Here is a 20,633-nt window from a genome sequence, read left to right as displayed (position 1 = left end):
CGGGGAGCTTGACACGAGTCACTCTGTTCAGCCCAGGGAAAGTGCTCCTGGGTTCCCTTTGGAAACAGTTAGTGATGTGACATTAGAATAGATGAGAAAGAAGTGGACGTGTCTGTGCTTTGGGGCACCTCACATGAGTCCACCCATCACATTTGGTCACCTGGTGTACCGTTGCAGTCCAGGATCTGGAAGTGTTTGGCGGCAGGAGCTGATACACCTCTCTCTCCATGTCCCTTCAGGAGAATGTGTGTGTGTGTGTGAAGGGGGTGGGGACCTCTAAAGCCCTTGTTTGGGGTTGCCTCTGGCTGCCTGCTGGCAGAAATCATTAGTATTTTATTATTGCTATTTTAAATGGGACCTTGGGAATGGAAATTTTCAAATGTGTTTTGTAACCCTTAGCAAAAGGGGGGAAAACACCTTTGTGAAATTTCTGGCATGTGGTCTTTTGACCTTTCCAGGCACGTGCACCCGTGCCTATAAATTCATGCTCTCCCTCACCAGAGGCCATTGGTGCTGAATTCTGTGGACACAGGCCCAGTTAGTGAGTGGGACTTAGGGTGAGCTATTATTATTTTGTAACAGAGGTTCATAACATATACATAAGTACACACATATAGGTAACTATGTATTCATCCAATTTCATGAGATAACACAACTGCACTCTGCAAAAAGCAGCTCAGTTGAAAAGTATAGGAATGCAGAAAGGATAATCATGCATGAATCCCATCTTCCCAAGATAATGGCTGTGTTTCTTTCCTGCCCTTACAACTCTGTAGCATGAGCATTTCCTGCATGCGTTAGGACAGTGAGGCTCAGCTGCTCGGTGGTCTGTTTTCTTGGTTGGTCTACTAGAATACAACTACTTGGAAGTGGCTTATGAGACTTTAGAGAGGGACAGCCAGGCAGCCTTCATGCTGACCCTTCCTTTGTCTGCTTACTCAACACATGAAACCTGATCCCAGTGACATTGGGGGTGACACCAAGGAGCACCAAGCCCCCGACACCCCACCTCAAGGTTTCCCTGCCCTGGGCAGCTTGCCCCAGCTTTTGCTGGCCCTCCCTTGTTATCAGGCTGACACAGGTAGCCTTGGGTCATAGAGTCCCCTGCAGAGCTCTTACTTGAAGAAGGAAGGGATCACCCTGGGGGATGGTGGGGATTGGAGTGCCGAGCAGCATCTGCTTTTCTTCCTAGCTGGTGTCCTCAGGGCCAACCCCCGTAGTGACCTGTTCCAGGCTAGGCGTAGGAACAGGGTTGAGCGGGAGGCAGGGTGTTAATGAGGAAGGGACCGGCTCAGAGAAGCTGTGGGCAGGCTCTGTGATAGGGAAGGGGCTGGCCTTTGTGCCCTGAGCCTCAAAGGGCCCTGGGAATGCTCTTCCTTTACACAACAGCGTGGGTTTCTTCAGGTGGGGAGAGGGCTGGCTGGTGAGCGCTGCAGGGGGCCACCTCCTCTTTGGCAATGGAACTCAGATTTACTGAGGAGCAAGGCCTCTGGCTTACTATTCTAGTATCCTGTTCTCTGCAAGTGGTTTTGTGAACAAAATAGTTTTCCTAGAACACACCAGGTGTAAATTGCTCCAAGTGGCTGAGGCTGTGGTGGGTCTGGTGACCTGGGCTACTGAAGGAGAGGCCCCAGGAGATCTCCGGGCTCCTCCCTGAGTGTCTGAAGCAGTTCCTTAGCACTCTTCAGCTGTTCTAGAAAAGGTAGGTCAGTGACTGGCTTTTTTTTTTTTTTCTTTCTTGCATCAGCTCCCTCAAAAACCAAAAGCATTTTAGGACTATAGAAAAATGACTTGCTCGTTTTTATTCTGATTTATTTGCTTTATGAAACCAACTGTGACAAATACATTGTTTTGCTAGGTTCTGTTTGAAAGCTTGTGATTTTTTTTTTCCCCCTGAGGGAAATGGACGGCTGCTTTAGTACCCGAGGCCGGCCAGGTATAGGTGCTGGGTCTGGAGGAAGAGTGCACGCTCCCCAGGGGCCACTTCTTAGATCCATTATTTTGAGTGCGCTGCCTCAGGGTGCTCAGTCCTTCTCAGACAGGCAGGCGGGGCCTCTTGGAGAAAAGCTACACGGCCACGGGCTGCAGAAGGACTGGTGACTGCCTGCCAAGGCCCCCAGGAGGCGGAGTGGCCCAGTGCTGCCCTACTGGGCTGGGCGTGCTGCTGGGGAGCTCCCTTCCCTGGGAAGCTGGAGGCCCCAGCATACCGAGGGTGGCATCTTATGGTGTGTGTGCTGGGCTTCCGTGCCTTCGTCTGTGAGATGGGCTCTTGGCCTTGACGGTCCCTCTTCTGCTTTCAGCTCCCAGGACACTAACTGCCGAGGTCAACTTGGGCAGCTCCCATAGCAGTTCGTATTCCACAGTGGGGAGAGGCTGTGAGAATGTCCTCCTAAGTGAAATCTAGACTCGGAGGGCCAGCCATTCTGGGCGTGTGGCCTTGGTGAGGTCCTAGGACCTTCCACCTTTAGTCCCCATCCCTGAGGTAGGTTTCATCTTGACACCCTTCTCTCCCCCAGGGTAGAGTCACATGAGCTTGCATATGTCCAAAGTAAAAATTGTGTCCCTGGAAAGCTCTGTGCTTACAGATGTCTGTGCTGTGGATTGTCCCCGCCACGGGGGCAGCTGTGGTGAGGCTGGGTCCCTGCCGGCAAGGCCCACCCAGGAGGCACAGGGGAGAGGATGGGGAGTGAGGAAATGAAGGCTGGGGGAGGGGGGAGACACAGGAAGAGGAAGTGGGACAGAATGGTTGCCAAAGGCTTTGCAGAGCAGGGCCCCTCCCTTGGTTGCCTAGAGAGCCCTGGGTGTGGGCATGGGGCCCTGGGGTGCAGAGCAGGGCAGTTGGTCGCACACCCTGGCAGATGGCAGCAGGAAGGGGACCCGTTTGCTCTGCTCCGTGCCCTCTCCCAGGCGCCCTGGCTGACCTTGAAGAGTTTTGTTTCTTTGGGGAAGGGGTGGTGTGGGCAGCCTCAGGTTGGCTGAAGTCTTGCTTGTCTGTGTCTAGGAGCATTTTGGCTTCTCCGTGAGTCCCTGCGGACTTCCCTGTGTGGCCGCCAGTGACTTGGTGCCACCCCAGATGTCACAGCCGGGCACAGCCTGCCAGAGGCTTTTCTGTGCTGCGGCTGCCTCCCCACCCCCACACGCCGGGCCCTCTGTCTTCCCGCCCTCCCTCCCTTCCTTTTCCTTTCTTTTGGTCCAAGAGAAAAACCTTTCCCAGAAGCCTGCACGGATTCCCTAGTTCCCACCCCCTCACCAGTCCCTGGCAGAGGGGACCGGGGGACCAGTTCTGCCTTGAACTTGAAGCCTGTGTGCTGACAGGCAGACGAATTCACCTGGCCACGCCTCGCCCATCTACCGCTACTGGTTCTCCACAGTCCAGTCCCGTGAGGGTGGACCCGGTGACGTTTATGACAGGTGCGTGGTATTTAGGAGCCTGAAGGGGCCTCTGACCCACCCAATTACAGATCTGGGTCTGCTGCTCAGATCCTTCTCCCTTACCTTTTAAGTCAGACCGGGTCTGTCAAACCATCTATCAGGGAGCACCCTCCAACACGACAATTTGCGGTGTGACCCAGGGACTCTGGAGCCCTCGAAGTCCTGCCCCGGGAACACCTTCTGGAAAGGTGGATTGGACTTCATGGCTATTTTTGAATTTCTCCTACACCAAGGAGCTCCCCTCCCCCTCCCCCATTCTGGATAGAATCTATTTTAAGGGGAGCTCTCAGGATCCTCTGCGGCTGCGGAATGTGCTGAGGGATGTGCGTGGCCACATGCGGCGTGAATGGGCCTGGCCAGGAAGGCACAGAATGTTGTTCCTTTGACTCCTCTTTTAGAATTTGCTTTCTTTGTGGCTAGCGTTTCCTAGTTTGCTATGGATTCTTGTTTTTAATTGTTTGAATAGGTAGATGCATTTGTGTGTTTTGAAATCCAAGGGATTGAAGCGCTTTTCAAGGAAAATTCCCAGCACCCCTCCATCCTCTGGCTCTCTGTCCCCAGATAATCCCTGTTGTGACTTTCCCAGGTATCCTCCCAGAGGATCCTACTGCACGTACACGCAAATGCACACGTGTACACTCACTGTTTATCCTATTTCATGCATTCTGCTCTAAGTCTTACTTTCCTCCCTCAACAGTACCACTTTAGAGTCTCCCCCTATCAGTTCAGAAGGAACCCAGTCCACTTCTTTCTCATAGTATTCCGTGATGTGGCTGTTGCATAAGTGATTTAACGGGCCCCAGGGGAAGGGCATGAGTTGTTCTGAGGCTTTTGCTGCCTCGAATAAGCAGGCACCTATCCCATTTTGTAGGTGTGCAGGTATGTCTATAGAATAGGTTCCCAAAAGTTGTTTTGTGGGATCAGAGGTTGCACACATCTGTAATTGTGACCAGTATCACCAAGTCGCCTTCCATCGAGGTTGGAGCGGTTTGCACTTCCATTTCCAAGCTGCCAGAGTGCAGGTCCTGCAGCCTGGCCACGTGGCAGGTACAAAGTAGGACCTCAGTGGGCTTTAGTTTGCATTTGCTTCCTGATGGCTGAGGCTGAGCATCTTTTCAGATGTTGGAGAGTCCTCTGCGTTCTCTTTATCTACTATCTTATAGCCTTTGCCCATATTTCTTTGGGTGTTGATTTTTCCTTTTCTGCACCCTCTTTCTGTATTGGAGAGTAGGCCTTTGTGATATGAGCTGCAAATATATTTTTTTTTCTCAGATTGTCATTTATGGGTCCTTAGAGAAGTCTTTTATACTTTTGTAGTCAAATTTATCAATCTTTTCAGTTATGGCTACTGGACTTGATTCATAGAAAGAACTTCTATCCTAGCATGGTCCTTACATTCTTTCCAGATGCTACTTAGTTGTCCTTACACATTTTTTTTTTTTTAAGATTTTATTTATTTATTTGACAGAGAGAGACACAGTGAGAGAGGGAACACAAGCAGGGGGAGTGGGAGAGCGAGAAGCAGGCTTCCCGCGGAGCAGGGAGCCCGATGCGGGGCTCAATCCCAGGACCCTGGGATCATGACCTGAGCTGAAGGCAGATGCTTAACGACTGAGCCACCCAGGCGCCCCCTTGTCCTTACACATATTTTGGACCCTCTCCCCTCCACCCATCTGAGATGTTAATTTATGCTAAACATGTTTCCCATTCTTTTGGGGTCCAGTTCTGCCATTTCTGCTCCTCTTCACTGGCCAGTTACCAGCTTGTGTAGCAGTTCGTTGAATGTCTGGTGGTCTAGCACCCTCACATCATTTTTTTTCAGTTTTCCTCGGTGTTTCTGTTTGTTTTTCTGTATGAATTTTAGGATCAAGTTATCCTATTCCAAAACAAAGCAAAGCAACACCAAAAATGCCTACTTTAAAAGTACACTTGCATCTATTGTAGAAAGGCAGATTTTGTTTTAACTGCGCCTCCAAGCTGTGTGTAGCAGTGTCCAATCTCCCCTCACGTCCTGCCACCTCTGCTCAGTGCAGGAGTGTGAGGCAGCGTGTGACCGCAATACTGGTGCGCCCGCACCCATAACAGCCGCACCAGATCAGAGTGCCTTGGGGCAGAGGCACTTCTGGCAAAGATGAATACTCATATTTGCCAGTGGCTTGCTCATGAGAGCTCCCCTCAAGGGGCTCAGGAGTCCAGGAGCAGCCCCCTGTCCAACTGGTGATAACAGTGTCGCTCATATGAGCATGTATGTGCTCCCACTTAGGTCTCACAGTAACTGTGAGAAGAAACAGGCAAGATGACAGCCCCTGGAGCTGTCAACAAATGAGTAGGGGTGCAGGGGTGAGGCAGGGGCTGACCACTGCAGGGGCTGCTTCCATGCAGAAAGCACCTCTCCGGCTACAGGCAGAGTCCCAGGGCAAGGGGGAGGGGTCCCCGCTCTCCGTCCTGCCTGGCCTCACCTCCCTCATTTGTACCGTGGTGGGGAGGGGCTTCCAACTGGGGCATCCTAGGAGACAAGGCAGCTGACATGCAGGTCAGCTATAAACTGCAGGCATTTTCCGTGATCAGTGGAGTAGTTAGTGGCCTCCTAATGAAAGGAAAGTCTGCTTTCCACCACAGGGGACAGGCCTTTCTGCTGACCCCGAGGCTGCCTGTGGGCCTGGGTTTCCTTGGAGGCTGGCAGCTGATTGGCTCCAGTGGTTGGCCATCTGCCAAGCTGCCCCAGAGTGGGAGGGTGAGCAGGAGGGATTCCCCGGAGTGACAGACATGGTAGTGTTGAGGTGGAGAGCTGGAAGTGGCCCCATGCCAGTGGCCACAGGTCAGAGCTAGCTAGTGATGAATGACAGCCCACTTGCTGGCAGTGAATAGCCAGGACCTGGGTGCTGGGCCCTCGCAGGCTGGGAAAAGCTGCAAGTCTGTGGAAGCCTCTCCCTGTGCCTCCCTCTGACTCTCTGACCAGCCCTGCCCCTCATCATCACTCCCCAGACACACACCTCTGTGGATTCCTTGTGCTCACTGAGGTCTGGTCATGTGAGTAGGCCCTCCTGTTAAGTCGATGGAGCCATCTGCCCTTCCCTCTGGGGGCCCTCTGTTCAGAGATGCATCCCCTCCCTTCTTTCACCCACAGACGGGAGCTCAGCGAGGCTTCCCAGAGCCCTGGCTGGTAGAGAGCCAGCAGGAGGCCGAGGGGGCCAATAGGGCAGGGCACTTACTGCCCACAGGCAGAAAAGGCTTTAGTCTACAGACATGATTCTAGCCTCGGCTCTGTATGAGGCACTGGGACACAATGCCAGAGGAGCCGCAGGACTGCCCACAAGAGGCCCACAGACAGAGAAGAGTAGCCGTGTGCGGGTGCCGTGGGAGCCGGGAGGGACCCACTCACCTGTAGGACCTGGCGGTCTGGCCAAAACGGGCTGGAGCAATTGAGATGATTGGGAGCATGCCCTTTGGACAGGGGTCAGAGCTGGAGGGAGTCTCACTGTGGCCCGGGCCTGAGCTCGGGGCATGAGCTGGATCGTGCACACTTCCCAAGCTGCACCTGCAGGCCACCTGGAAGGGGGTGAGGGGGGAGGGCCCAGGGCTGGGTGACCAGTCGGGGGCTCAGGCAGGAGGAAAGCCCCTGTGCTCCGAGGCTGGCCTCTTGCGGCTTCTGGGAGGAACAAGCTGTCCCAGCCCAGGCCTGTGGCTTGGGCAAGAGGAGCATGTGGGACGCAGTGTTCCCTGATAAGATGAGGCAATCGCTCTCACAGCCTCACTGCAGCGCCAGGGAACATTTATATAACCCCCGCCCTGCGCCCCACAAGCCCTTGGCCCTGGCGCCCCTGCCGCCCAGCTGCCCCCCCTTACTACACGCCAACAGCACCCCGCCCTGTACAGACCAGTTGTTCCCTGACCCGCAGTCCTGGCCCTTGCACCCTGGCACCCTCAAGGCCCTCCACCCTGAGCACGGCCTGGCCCCTTCCCCAGCCCCCCACAGTGACCCCAGCCTTCCCCCAGCTTCCCTCCCTCCCTGTGCACCCTGTGCCCCATAAAACCTGACCTCTATCCCCTTCCTCTCACTCTGCCTCCCCCTCCCAAGACCCTCTCACCATTCAGTCCCATGGCCCCAATCCTGGCCCCCTGCAGCCCTCCCTTCTTTGGAAAGTGAGGGCAGGGGGACTGGAGAGGGCCCTTGCCAGGCTTAGGCTTCGGGCAGGATGCTGCAGGAGGGCTGAACTCCCTTCAGGGTTCTGGAATCCTCGATTAGGTTTCCTGTCCCGAGAGGGCCAGTGTCACTTCTGAGCTAGACTGCACACACTCCCTGTGATGGCCCTGTGGTACTGTTGCTGTCTCCCCATCACATGCCCAAGAGAAAGCAGATGCAGAATTTGAGCCCAGCAGGAGGGAAGCTAGGGTTCACTTAGTCTGGAGGGCCGACTCCCTGTAGGGCCTGGACCTGCTGGGCCCCCACTCCAGGCTGGGTATGCTCCCTCTATACTCACTCAGCCCAGTCACACCACCTTGGGGTCAATTCCTAGCAGAGTAGTTGTTTTCAAAGGGAGGCCTAGGGACACTTGTAGGTAACCTGAGACCCTTCTAGGAGTCCATGAGGCCAAAACTATTTTCAAAATAATAACATTATTTGTCCTTTATTCTCTGAAAAAAAATACAACGGAATATTCCAAAAGCTAAATGATGTGTGATGACATCATCCCTCTGTCGGCTACTGGAATGTGTGCTTGAGTTTGAATTTTTGTTTTAATTTCTAATATGATAAATATCAATGGATATAACCCACCTAAACAGACACTCTTTGGGTCCCTCTCTACAATTATGAGAAACACCATCATGGGTGACAGTCCCCCTGTCCAGGCTGCCTTTTCCCCACCTATTCTCGGTTGTCCTGGCTGTTCTTGATTAGCCTCCTGGGTGCTGCTTGAATGTCACCAGCCCAGCCAGACCCTAGTGCTGCTCCTAACCAGGATGAATCATAACTTCTAAGTGTTTTGTGGGTCAGTTTGTTGCCATCTGCCCTCCTTGAATGGACTGACAGAGGTATAAAGGATGGAACAGGGAGGACCCTGTCTGCATCAGGATCCAGTCCCCAGGGCCAGACATTGGGTCTGTGTTCAATAAAAGTGCCGAGCTGCTGACGCCCAGACAGACCAAGAGCCATGTGCTGGCCTAGGCGTGATGCTGGCTTTCCCTACCTTCTGCCACTCCAGACTACCCGGTACCAGCATCCCATGGTGTTGGATGCTGCAGTTCTCTGTGGCCCTGACATCATTGTAGCCCATCTATAATTATACCTGCCTCACATGCCTCCCAGAGCTGCAAGCATAAGGACCCTGAAAAGGACAAGCCCCCATGAGGGCCCAGGGCTTCTTAGAAAGCAAGGGTGAGTCTGAATTTGGGTTTGTCCTCCCCTACTCCCACCACAGGCTTAAATTTGAGAAGACACGGGTGACAAAAATAATAGGTAAGAGCAAAAATAATAGCTTAACATTTTAAGGGTAAGCATTTGGCATGTGCCAGGCACAGCGTCACGATCTGGTTGTGTGTGACATCATGGAATCACCATGTGTACCCCACTGTGAGGATGGAGTAGTATATTCATTTCCGGTGACTACCATAACATTACCATAAACTGTGTGGCTTAAAACAACACAAATGCACTTTCTCACTGTTTGAGAAGGCAGAAGTCTAAGATCAAGGTGTTGGCAACTCACTCTCCTGCCCACCTCTATTCTTTCTGAAGGCTCTGCTGGCAGGGGGGAAGTGGGAATCCATTTCATGCTTCTCTCCTAGCCTCTGGGGGGCTGCCCTACAATGCTTGCTGTTCCTTGGCTTGTGGATGCATCACTCCAATCTCTTCTGTCATCGCTTGGCCTTCTCTTCTGTGTCCTTTCCCCTTCTCTTCTTTTCTAAGGACACTTGTGATCTCATTTCAAGATCCTTACCTTAATTATATCTACAAAGACCCTTTTTCCAAATAAGGAAAGGGATTCAAGGATTCCTTGGTTCAAAGGATCAGGACTTGGACATCTTTTGGGAGGAGCACTCTTTACCCCACCATAGAGGTGATTATCTGAGGCCATCCATACACTATGAAGACAGGTCTGAACCTCATCCATCACACTTGGCACACTGAGCTCTTGAACTCAGCACCCAGTCACACAGAAATGAAACCATTGTATTTAATGCTAGACCTTTCCAAACATTTAATGACCAATGTGCATTGTGAAGTTCCTAGAGTAGACTTAGCATGCAGCATTTCTCAAACTTTTTTGTTGACAAGATTTTTCCCCCCAGAACCAGTTAACAATATATTCAATTCTAAAAAGACACATAACACAGAAGAGCTTACAAGGACAACAACAAAAATCCTGTTCCCAGTGCAGCCTCACTCCCCAGAGACCAACACTGCTCTGATTTTAGTTGTGTTGGTGGTTTCTGACATAAACTATATATATATATGTATATATATATATTTTTTTTTACTGTTCTTTGATGTATCAGATTTAGATACGATCTGTTATCTCCCTTCCATAAAATTTAAGGATTTACCTCATTCCTACCCCTCACCTCACCTCCTCCTGAATTGATGGATGTGTTATTATTCTAATTTTTTTGTTGATTATCCTTATAACTTTAACCTCATTTAGACATTTCCTTTATGCATGTATGTGTTCCTACCTTTCTTGTAAATCCACATTGTCTATTGGGGCCATGGGTCAGTTGTCTATAACATTGATTCTAAGCACTGACAACTAGCTAGTGCTAGGGTTCACATGACCATGACTATGGAAAGATTACTTCCATATGCCAGGGCCTGTACAGGGATTTCATTCCCTCCTGCTGCCTCATGGGGTTGTTGTGAAAGATAAATAATATAACATACAAAAAACCCTTAGACTAGTGTTTGACTCAGAGCTCTTCCCTGATTGCTCATAGTCTTGTAGCATTTTAGTTTGCTTCAAATTTAGACCCCTATTTTCTTGCATGTCTTCTGTTTTTCCTGGAGTTTCTAATTGCCTCTCTTTTTTCTTTTAACCAAAGAATAGTATGTGCCTTCACTATATCCTGAAGTTTATTCAGTCTCTTGATCATACTCTCTGATGCATGGAACTCACTTTCTTCTTGGAACTATCCCCCTATGAATCCTGCCTCAGTGGTCCCCAGGTCTCTGCCTCACTCTCCTAAACACCCCTTCATTTTTCACTCACTTCTCTGACTTCTCGGTTTTTTTCTTATTTTTGCTGGAGTTTGAGAGGTAAATTTGGAAGAACCTATTTCTTTGTCATCTAGAATCCACTGTGATTTATGAGAAGTCTTATTCCCTTACGGATAACTTGGTGTTTGTTTCTCACCTCTTTCTAATAAGTTTTGTGGTCTCTTTTTACTCAGTGTTCTGACATTGCAGAATTTCTCATAGCAGGAGCCTTTACTCACTACTCTGCCCTCATCTGTGCTAGCTAGTCTTATTTGATTCTGACAGATACCGTTTTCTTGTTTCTTTGATAATTTGCTCTCCTCCCTTTTTTTCTGTTCTTTTAACAAACAGAAATTAGTTGAATATTGCACCCCCAGGATTGATTCCCTGTAACTCTGAACTATCATTTGTAACTGTTATATAGGTTTGGGAAATGATGGTTTGCTCTCCTACTTGATTTTGAATCCTCCCCACCAACAGACACCCTTTCCCCCTCCAAAGAAAACCCCCAGAAAATCAATAAGAACATATACAACCACACATAGCTCTTAGTTTCGCATTACTAGGAGACAGAGAATGCAGCAACATTCATGTATTTCCAAAACCTTTTTAATGTTGTTCCATTTTTCTGGGATATTTCCTTGAGTTTATTTCCAGCTTTTCTGTGGAATTTTTGTTTGGGCAACAATACTCTCAATTTCTAAACACTATTTTTTGTTCTCTGAACTTCCTTTTGATGGTATCATGTTTGCTTTATGCATGAATTTTGTCTGAAATTTCTCTCAGAATACTAATTAGAATTTTTAGGTTGACATTCTCTTCTGTCTCCTGGCTTCACTCTTTTTCCTCTTGAGTAAGCTTTGTTTTGTTGCTCTTGGACTTCTCTCTTTCATGCTGCTGGTTTTCCTTGGCCATCTGGCCATCCTTGGGTGTTTGTTTATATTTAAGGTTGATGGGCTCATTTGGGGTGGGTGGTGTGGATTTCCTCCTCCAGGCACAGGTAGGCCAGCTTCGAGGACTGGCTGTTGGCTTTAGGGCCAGAGTGGGGGAGGGAGGGCAAGGTAAAGGGTTGGAAGGGTGGCTGTGTGGCCACCCCCCCTGCCATAAGGGCTGCATTCTGGGGTGCCAGGAGCTCCTGCTGGTTCTCTCTGAGCAGTTGATGTCACTTTTTTTTTGTGGTTCATAGTTTGCCTGGGTAAATGCTGGCCTGTTCCTTGCTCTGAGCAAGGGATGGGGGAGGGGGGGCTCCTGATTGCAACCGACATTTGTTACCTCCCACTCATGGAGTGTTCTGAGTAGCTACCCTTGTCTGTCTTGGTGCTTGGGTCTGCAAGAGCCTGTTGTAGTCTCCTGCTCTGCTGGCTGTTGCCTGTTGGCCACATTGGAACTAATGTAAGAGAGGGGGCAACAAGAGAAGGAAATTCCCTGGCCTGTGCTCCTCATGTTATAGGTGAGGAAACTGAGGAGGGGTCAGGATGGTGGTCGGGCACTTGGGTTTGGGAATTGTCTCTTGGCCCTGAGCGGTGTGGGGCTCTGAAGTGTGGCTCCCCTAGGGTCAGTGTGGGGCAGCTGGACTTGTGCAGACCTGCAGGTCCTTCCTGGCCCTAGACCCTTCACTCCTGTTCCCCATCTTTGATCCTGAAGATGGGCCTGAGCTCCCCACAAGCCAGGGCCAGGGGGCCTACACAGGCTGTTGGGTGCCACGACCAGGGGCCTTGGGCCCTGCACTCACATTACCTGAGTGAGATGCTGCCATTTCATCCTGGGAGGTGTCTGCTGCCTTCCTTGGGTACCAGCTGGAGGGCACTGGCAGGGCACACCTTTGCCCTGATGGCTTTGTCACAGAGGCCGGTCGAGACAGGGCGCAGAAGGCGGGGACCAGCTCGGGGTGGGGAGGAGCGGGCTGCGTGGAGGGCAGGGCCAGGAGCGGGGACTGATGCTCTGCCCTGTCACCCGCAGGTGAGAGGCCCTTCGCCTGCAGCTGGCAGGACTGCAACAAGAAGTTCGCGCGCTCGGACGAGCTGGCCCGGCACTACCGCACGCACACGGGCGAGAAGAAGTTCAGCTGCCCCATCTGCGAGAAGCGCTTCATGCGCAGCGACCACCTGACGAAGCACGCGCGCCGCCACGCCAACTTCCACCCGGGCATGCTGCAGCGGCGCAGCGGGGGCTCGCGGACCGGCTCCCTCAGCGACTACAGCCGCTCGGACGCCAGCAGCCCCACCATCAGCCCGGCCAGCTCGCCCTGAGCCGGGCTCCTGCCCGCCCGCGGCCGCACAGCCCCGCCCTCCCCGCCCCGGGGCCCCGCCCCCCCGGGCTCCCTGCCCCCCACCCCCCCTCTGCGGGAGCCCCGCCCCACTCCGCCCCGCCCACCCCGGGGCTGGCCGAGGACCCTCCGCCCCCACTACAGCCATGAGCAGATGCTCGCCCTTCCTCTCGTGATGCCGTGTCTTTTCCTTTTGTAATAAGAAAGAAGAGAGAACTTTATGAAGTCAATAACAACAACACAACAAACAATTTCTTCACCTCAGGTGTCAAAGTAAATTTGTAAAAAAACAAAAAATTTTCAAAAAACACCATCCACAAATTGCACAATAGACATACCCACAAAGGTGAGATTCAGTGGTGTTGAACCCCCCCCTTTCTCAGGGATGGACATGTTCCACGAGGTCAGTGAGGACACCCCCTTCCTGCCGCCTTATTCTGTACATAGATTTGCACTCTGGAGTTTTCTGTTAGGTTCGGGAACACACTGGGGACAAAGGAGATGAAGCAGTGCAGGTGGGGCTCAGCATCCAGCCTGTGGGTCAGTTGATCGGTCAGTTCTGAGCGGACGCGGTCACTGACATTTGCTTCCAGGCCAGATTCCCAAGCCGGGGGCCTCCTGGCTGCCAAGCCTCTGCCCCAGCAGCCCAGCCAGGCTCAGGACGTAGATGATTCAGAGGGATGCCTTAAGCTGTACTGGGCAGAAGAAGCACTCCACCTGGGGAGACCGCAGAGGCGCCCGCCTTGTGCGGGGGCCCTGCCCATCTCCCTCCCCCTGCCTCCAGGAGCCTTTCTCTGGGCCTCTCAGAGCACTGGAAGCAGAGATGCGAGCCCGGGTTGATCAGCCCGCTGCACCATCTGAAGTCCGATGTGACAGGGCCCGGGCCACGTTTGCCCAGCCCTTGGCCTGCCTGAGGTATGTGCCCCGCGTAGGGACACCTGATGGTCTGTGTCCTGCAGAAGGCACATGGAGACCTCTCACTCTCTCGTGTTCTCTGACTGGAAAACAGAGCCTGGGAACCCGGTCTTTTTCAGAGATGTCCGAAAGTGTCTCTGGTGCCTCCAGTTCCTGTGTTCTCCTGGACCGGCCCTGCTCTCAAGACACCTTTGTTTGAAACTGCGGGGAAGGTTGTTGGGCCACCTTGCCAGAGGCCCAGTGTGTGTGGCTGTGCACGTGGCAGCGCTCGGTGCTTCACAGAGACAGTTCTGTAGCAAGAGACCGGAACATTGTGACTTGGAACTTTTCGGGAGTGGTAAAGCAGATGTTATGGGAAATGCTGTCGGAGAATGTGCATTCTGTTTCCTCCCTGGGGAACACCAGACAGAAAGTTGTGGGAAATACTTTGCCCAGACCCACCGTGTTCCCAGCTCGGAATTAGCAAACCTCCAGCTTCTCCATGAGCTTTGCACCCCCTGGACTTCTCCCTTTCCCTCCCACTCCTCCCCTCCTGCCTGGGAGGCCCCGGCCCACACCTGCCCACCCGTGGTGCAGTAGGGCTCAGGGGGTTCTGTCGCCAGCGTTCTCCTGCTGGGAGAGGAAGAACAGAGAGCTGAGCGGGTTTCTCGGGAGCCCCCGCCTGGGCTGGGCTGGGGCTTGAGCCCTGGCAGGGCAGTCAGGCGGGCTCCAGCATGCTGCTCCTCTGCAGACATTTGGAGACTCCGCCTCAGTGCTGCTGCCTGGGCACCTCCCTTCCCTTCCTCCTGAGAGTTGGGGCGTGTAAATACAAGCCCCCAGGACAGCGCGTGTGTGTGTGTGTATGTGTGTGTGTGTGTGTGTGTTGGGGTGGGGGGGTGTGGGTTTGGGGTGGATTTGAGGTATCTCGCAGAGACCTCTGCTCATTTTGGTGAGGAGGAATGACCCTTGGGACCTCAGAGGGCTGTAGATGGGCTTCCTGGGCCCAGAGTGCCTTGGTTGTGGCCATCCTGCGTCCACCCCACCGTATCCCGGCATGAGGGGCAGCACAGAGAAGCCCCAGAGACCCAGGCCTGCCTGGTGCTCACGGCCCTTGGCCACAGCTTTGGGCCGGCACCCTCTGCCCATAATGACCACAAGGGTGGCAATGTGCCGGATGCAGCACTTGGTGCCCCTTTCGAACTCTACTGTGTGTCACCTGGGATCGGCCAGGGGCATGGTGGTGGCTTCTGAGTAGCGTGTTCGGTACCAAGTCGGGCAGTAGCATTGTTCTTACTGTGGGTGGAAGCCAAGCAGGGCTGGGGGGTCAGGTGCAGAGCTGACGGCCCTGGCTGTCATGTCCCATTTGGGCTGCATGACAGCCCTGCTTGCGTTTGGTCTGGGAGAGAGGGTGGAAGATCCTAGAGAGACCTGGACAGAAGAGCGCCCTAAGTGCTTGGGTGAGAGATCTTCGTGTCCAGTTCCGAAGTGAGGCCCAGAAGGCCCTCGGAGGCCCCTCCCAAAGTTGTTTCTGTGTGAGGCATAGAAAGCCACACTCTGAATACATTTCATGTCTCAGGAACTCACATTCCAGGTTCAGGAATTTTATTCCAAAGTCCTTTGGTGTGCTCACCGTCCACGGGTCCCCGAAGGCAGGGAGAGGGAGCTGTGTGTCTCTGGGAGGCCACACAGTGCTATCCCCTTGAGGAGCCAGGAGTCTCCTTGTGATCTGCCCACTGGCATCTCAGAAGGAGGGTTTCTAACCCCACATCTGTCTGCACATAGGAAGGGGAGTAAGGACTCTAAACCCAGTCATCTTGGAATAAAAGAAGAGCTGGTTTGTTTTAGAGGCGGGGTGGGGGGTGGGGGAGGGAAAGCGGGTGTTTGCTGTTTCCAAAGAGAGCACTTAATTTAATTTTTCCTCTAAATGACCCAGGGCTGTTCCGTCAGATAGATGGAAGGGTAACATTGCCTTAAAACAGAAATATGCAGGCATTGGCTATTTTTGGCAAAGGAGTGTGTCTTCATTCCCAAAGCGGTTCTGGTCTAATGGCAGGGTGCGGTCCTTCCGCTACGGGCCTGGCCTGGGAGATGGGGCACTGCTCTGCTGACTTAGGGCACCTGGAGGGAATCCCCACCTGGCTTCCCTGGGCACTTGGCCTGGGGCTCTGGTCGGACCATCCTGACTCATCTGGGGCTAAAATTCATCTCACTTGAAGGGTGGGAAAAATCCATGAACCTCAGGCGAGGTTTAAATGGGCTCTCCCTGGCATCTCATCACCATGAAATGAATGCTCGTGGAAGGGGGCGGTGGGCCTTGGAAAGCCACTCCCTGGGGCCCCCACCGGAAGCAGTTACATGGGGCAGACCCTCCTGAAACAGCCTGCATTTTCTTCTAAGATGTAGAATGTCTTCCCAGCCTGGGTCTATTTCAGGGTCTTTCATTTTTCTGGTTTATGGCCATGCTTGCTGGCTTCAGTGTGATTGAAGAACCCATAGGACTCCTAGACATAATAGTGAAAACTCAAACGTTTATTTTGTAGCAGACTTGTTCTCACAGGCCAAGGGGGCAGAGATCTCAAAATGAAGGTTGCCTGAACAAAGGGAGAATTTCCTCCAAAAAATCCTAAAAGTGACCCTGGACTCAACCATCAGGGGGCTGGTGTTTAGCTCACGTCCCAAATAAGAAAGCCCCTCTTTGCGTCAGCCATGTGAGGGGACCAGTTGTCAGCTCCCTATATGCCCACGGAATCCTACAGCCATCCGGAAAGGAACAGGTGAACACAGCCGTTTCCACAAAGGGCCCCAGGGTCCTCTTCTGTAGGGTGCTATGTAGGGACAGGCAGCGATGCCCTTGATGGGAATGTAGTCCTGGAGGTGCCCTACCTGCATCCCACGACACCCCCACTATGGCACTTGAGGTGCAGGACACCACCCACCCTTTATTCCGAGGCCATGCAACCGGGCAGGTGCAGGATTCGCCACGGTGCAGCCTCCAGGTGCAAACATCAGTGGGACTGGGGTCCCCAGATCTCACCGTGCCCTGGGTCACAGCTCAGACCAGTGGGGACTGACTTGGAGATAGGGACAGACAGGCCACAGGTAGCCCCCAGCCCACCAGTTGGGACGTGAAGAGAGGACCGGTGGCTTTCTATGGTCCCAAGGGAAGTGTGGCAGAACTGGGGTCTCTAGTCGAGCTCTCTGCTGCCCGGCCCAGAGTCTTCAGAAGACCCAGCCTCCTTTCTTGCCAGAAGCAGGTGCTAAGGTGGACAGCAAAGGTCATAGCACTCGCCAGGGACTTCATCCATGGTCTCAGCGAGCAGGAGTGCCACCTAACAAGAAAGTGTGATCTGAGCAATAGTGTCCCGTTGTCATTTAACTCCTGGTTTGGGCTGTTTACAGGGCTACCTGATTATTTTGACTTCTGACAGATATCACTGATTTTTTTTTTTAACCCGTTTTTAAAGTCATTCAGTCAAAAACAGTGCTGGAAGGTTTAAAGGGGCTGATGTAGTGGTCACATCGAAAACAGTTAGATGCTTTGTCGATCACCCACATCTTTTGCTACCCAAAGATTCCATATGCGATTCTGGTGACTGTGTTTTCCAAAGGTAAAATCAAGGATGTGGGCCTACAATTTCTGAAAGCAGGTTTGCCCTGGGAAGAGCCAGCTCCTATGACTGATATTCCCGATTCTGAGGCTCAGTTTCAAAGGTTTGTCCAAGACACATTCCAGAGAATTTTGTACCAGAATTTGGATGCGCAATCCAGCTTACTACTGATAAATGCCTGCACAGCATTTAGGGCGAGGCCCTTCCTCCCACCCACTGCTTTGTCCCTCACTGGTGTGAAGATTGGCTTTGGTGGGAGCTTCGAGCCCCAGATCCATGAGGGCGGAGGCACCATACTTGGTTTCTTCTGACCCCCTGTAGCAATGTCAGACTTGCAGTACGTCCAACTGGCCCTGCCCAGCCTCTCCCCTTCTCATGCAGCTTTAAAACCTTACTACTTTTATTTAAAGATGAACAGGATGGGAGGGAAGGGGACCACATGAGCAGCTTTCTCCCAGGGCTCAGGGGCGTTTTCCCAGGGACGTGTTGACAGGATGTTGTACATGCTCATTTAAGAAACCCAAGTATGTGAGCTGAATGCCTGCAAGACAACCACAGGTCTGGCCGAAGGTTGGCCTCCCCTACTCGGAGCACAAGGGCTGGGGGTACCGGCCGGATCCCTCCCCAGCCTGCCCTGTGTATGGGGTGAGAGGGCCACTTCCCAGTGGGGCTCAGGCGGCCATTCCCAGGTCAGGGTGCAGGTGTCGGGGCGGGTGGCTTCGCTCCCAAGCCTCACCCTGGAGAGTCCGTGTGCCTAGTGCCGAGGATCCCAAGGGCTCAGCAGCATCAGCATGAGCTATGCATTGTGGGACGTGGGGCTTGCTGTGTTCCCACATAACCGGGTGTGTTGTGGGTGCGTTGGGTGCATGAGTCAGCCACCCCCAGACCCACACAAATGACCCCTTCCCCATCCAAAGCCATTGATGGAGCTTCTCTGGAATCGTATGCCAAAATCCCAAGGCAGAATCCAAGGGTCCAAGACCATTTCCATGGATCACACATTTTCCTTTTCTGTAGGAACTTTTTTTTTTCTTTTTAACCAGCACCACACCATGCTTCCGAAGGCCATGTTTCATCTTTTCTGGATCACTACAGTGAAGTATTACAGTTGTACAGTTCCCAATCTGGCCTTGGCTTGCTTGGATAAAACTTTGTATGTATTTTGTATGGCATAGATTCTATATTGTAATGATGTCCTATGCAAAAAGAAAAAAAATAACTAAATTGTAAATTTTATTGTTTTAACGTGTATGCATGTTTAGTGACGTTTACATTTTGAAATAAAATTTATGATTCATTATTTTATTTGCCAGAGCTGGTTCCTTGGAGAGGCCCAGGGTGGGGGAGGGGAGCAACCTAAGTGGACCAACTCCAACAGCTGTATAGAATTGGCTGAGGGGGCAGAAACCAACCTGGAACTTTGTAGGTCTTTTACAGGAAACAAGGCTTTGCAGAGAGTGGGTGCCCCTCTGGCTATCCCCTCCCACCTACTCAGCCGATTTCAGCTTGTCACACTCCCACCCCTCAGCCCTTCTCCCTTCCCGCCCCCCACCGCCCAAAAGCTCTACCTGACAGTTCCATCCCCAAGAGCATCAAGGAGAAAGGTAGGCTCTCAGGGAGGCAGCAACGATGGGCTTCTGAGCAGGTCATAGTGATTGTCCCTAGAAGTCCCCATAAACACCTGAACATCCTCCCCCCTGCCCCTGCCCCGGCAGCAGCCCCCTTTCTCCACCCCAGTCGCCCTCGGAGGTTCTGACAGCCCGTCAGACCACACTGTCACTCAGCCAGAGCCTGCCTGCTCCCCTCACCCCTCAGCCCAGAGTCCCAAGAAGGACCTGTTGGCAGCCACTGAAGTCCCCGAGGGTGGCTGGGGGCGCTGACCCCAAAGCTCTTCGCCACAGATGGCAGCCCGGAGCTGTGCGGACAGGCCTCAGGGGCGGGGGACTGGCATGGTACGTGCTGCTGCAGAGCTCGCTTAAGTCTCCTGTGATCAGGCTGCTCCCCCAAAACAGGGCATTTCCACAGCAGGCAGCGTCCAGCCTGTGGCTGGTGGGAAGAGCTGGGTGATGGCGGCTTGTGTCCACAGAGCACGGAGAGAAGCCCCCAGCCAGGTGCAGACCCAGGCCTGCAGCCGGGACCGTGCGTGCTGCTCACGTTACCACCTGCGGTTTGGAGAGCACACGAAGACATGGAGAAATGTAAAATGAGTAGTAAGAGTGACAAGCATTGGAGCTGATCGGAGGCGATTTTTCCTAAAGCGACATCTACACTGGCAGATGTTTCCCGATAAAATCTTCTCTGTATCATAGAGGAGGAGGAGGGGCCGCGAAGTGAAGGCCCCGGAGCACACACGGAACCGTCAGGAAAACAAGCACGCAGTTTCAAACAAAAGTCTCCTGGTGCTCAGACATGTGGAGCCCCGTCTTGGTGGGAGCATTTTCCCAGGACAGCCTTGTTCTGCCTTCTCAGAGACCATTTCTTTCTGCTCGGGAACTCCCTGATCGCAGCAAGCCGGATGGATCCACTTCCATAAATAGTTGCGTGTTGCAAGGAGCCCAAATGCTTTAGAAATACTGACTGGAGCGGGGAGAGACGCAGCCATCCGCCGTGACATCGCTGCTGAGGTTTGCAAGAAGTTTTGGGTTCCTGCTGGGGTTCCTTTCTAGAAGATGGGGGCCTGGCCATTCAGGGAACCTCCATCTCTAAAGGCCGAGGAATGTCCTGCGACCCTGAGAGGCACCCAGTAGTGTTAGAAGGAAGAGAATGCTCAAGCAGTAGGTTTCCCCGGTGTTTAAAAACCACACGTTAGTGCGTGTGGCGTGCACACAGCACGTGAGCAGTGCGCGGGGCGGGGGGTGGGGATCTCAGAACTGAGCAGGGACTGGGTGTCACTGAGCGGTCAGCCCCCAGACGCTCCTTGCCCAACACCCTCTGCCTTTTTTATCAGGACCTTGAATTACGAAGTCCAACTCGGGGCAGTTAGGTGAAGTACGCGCTGTCGGGGAGGATTTGCACAGAGATGGGGACGTAGTAGTTAATTTCTTGGATAACAGAGGATTCAAAACGGCATCCACAGGCCAGTAGGATGGCAGCCAGCCCCTGACCACAGCCGACAAGACGAAGTGTGCCTACACCACATGACACAGACCCATCCTACCGCGTAGAGTCCGGAGGAGACCCAGCCTCTGACCAGCAGCGGGTTGCCGGGGGACACGGGGGCTGCTGGCTTTGAGCGGGCAGG

At 52.9% G+C, this 20,633-nt stretch overlaps 1 protein-coding gene across 1 annotated transcript in view; it reads left to right on the top strand.

Annotated features, from left to right (window-relative positions):
- The window catches only part of KLF13 (KLF transcription factor 13), a 49,751-nt gene extending 31,059 nt beyond the window's left edge, over positions 1-18,692 (top strand). The window contains exon 2 of the mRNA XM_081831498.1: positions 12,584-18,692. Coding sequence (XP_081687624.1) covers positions 12,584-12,873 — 290 coding nt within the window. The 3' untranslated portion in view covers positions 12,874-18,692. The remainder of the gene's footprint in view (positions 1-12,583) is intronic.
- Positions 18,693-20,633: the final 1,941 nt, after the last annotated feature.

Source organism: Leptonychotes weddellii, chromosome 9 (assembly GCF_054177405.1).
Source record: "Leptonychotes weddellii isolate Sample4059 chromosome 9, ASM5417740v2, whole genome shotgun sequence".
Taxonomy (NCBI): domain Eukaryota; kingdom Metazoa; phylum Chordata; class Mammalia; order Carnivora; family Phocidae; genus Leptonychotes; species Leptonychotes weddellii.
The sequence above is the reverse complement of the archived record's forward strand: the minus strand, read 5'-3'. Positions and strand labels throughout refer to the sequence as shown.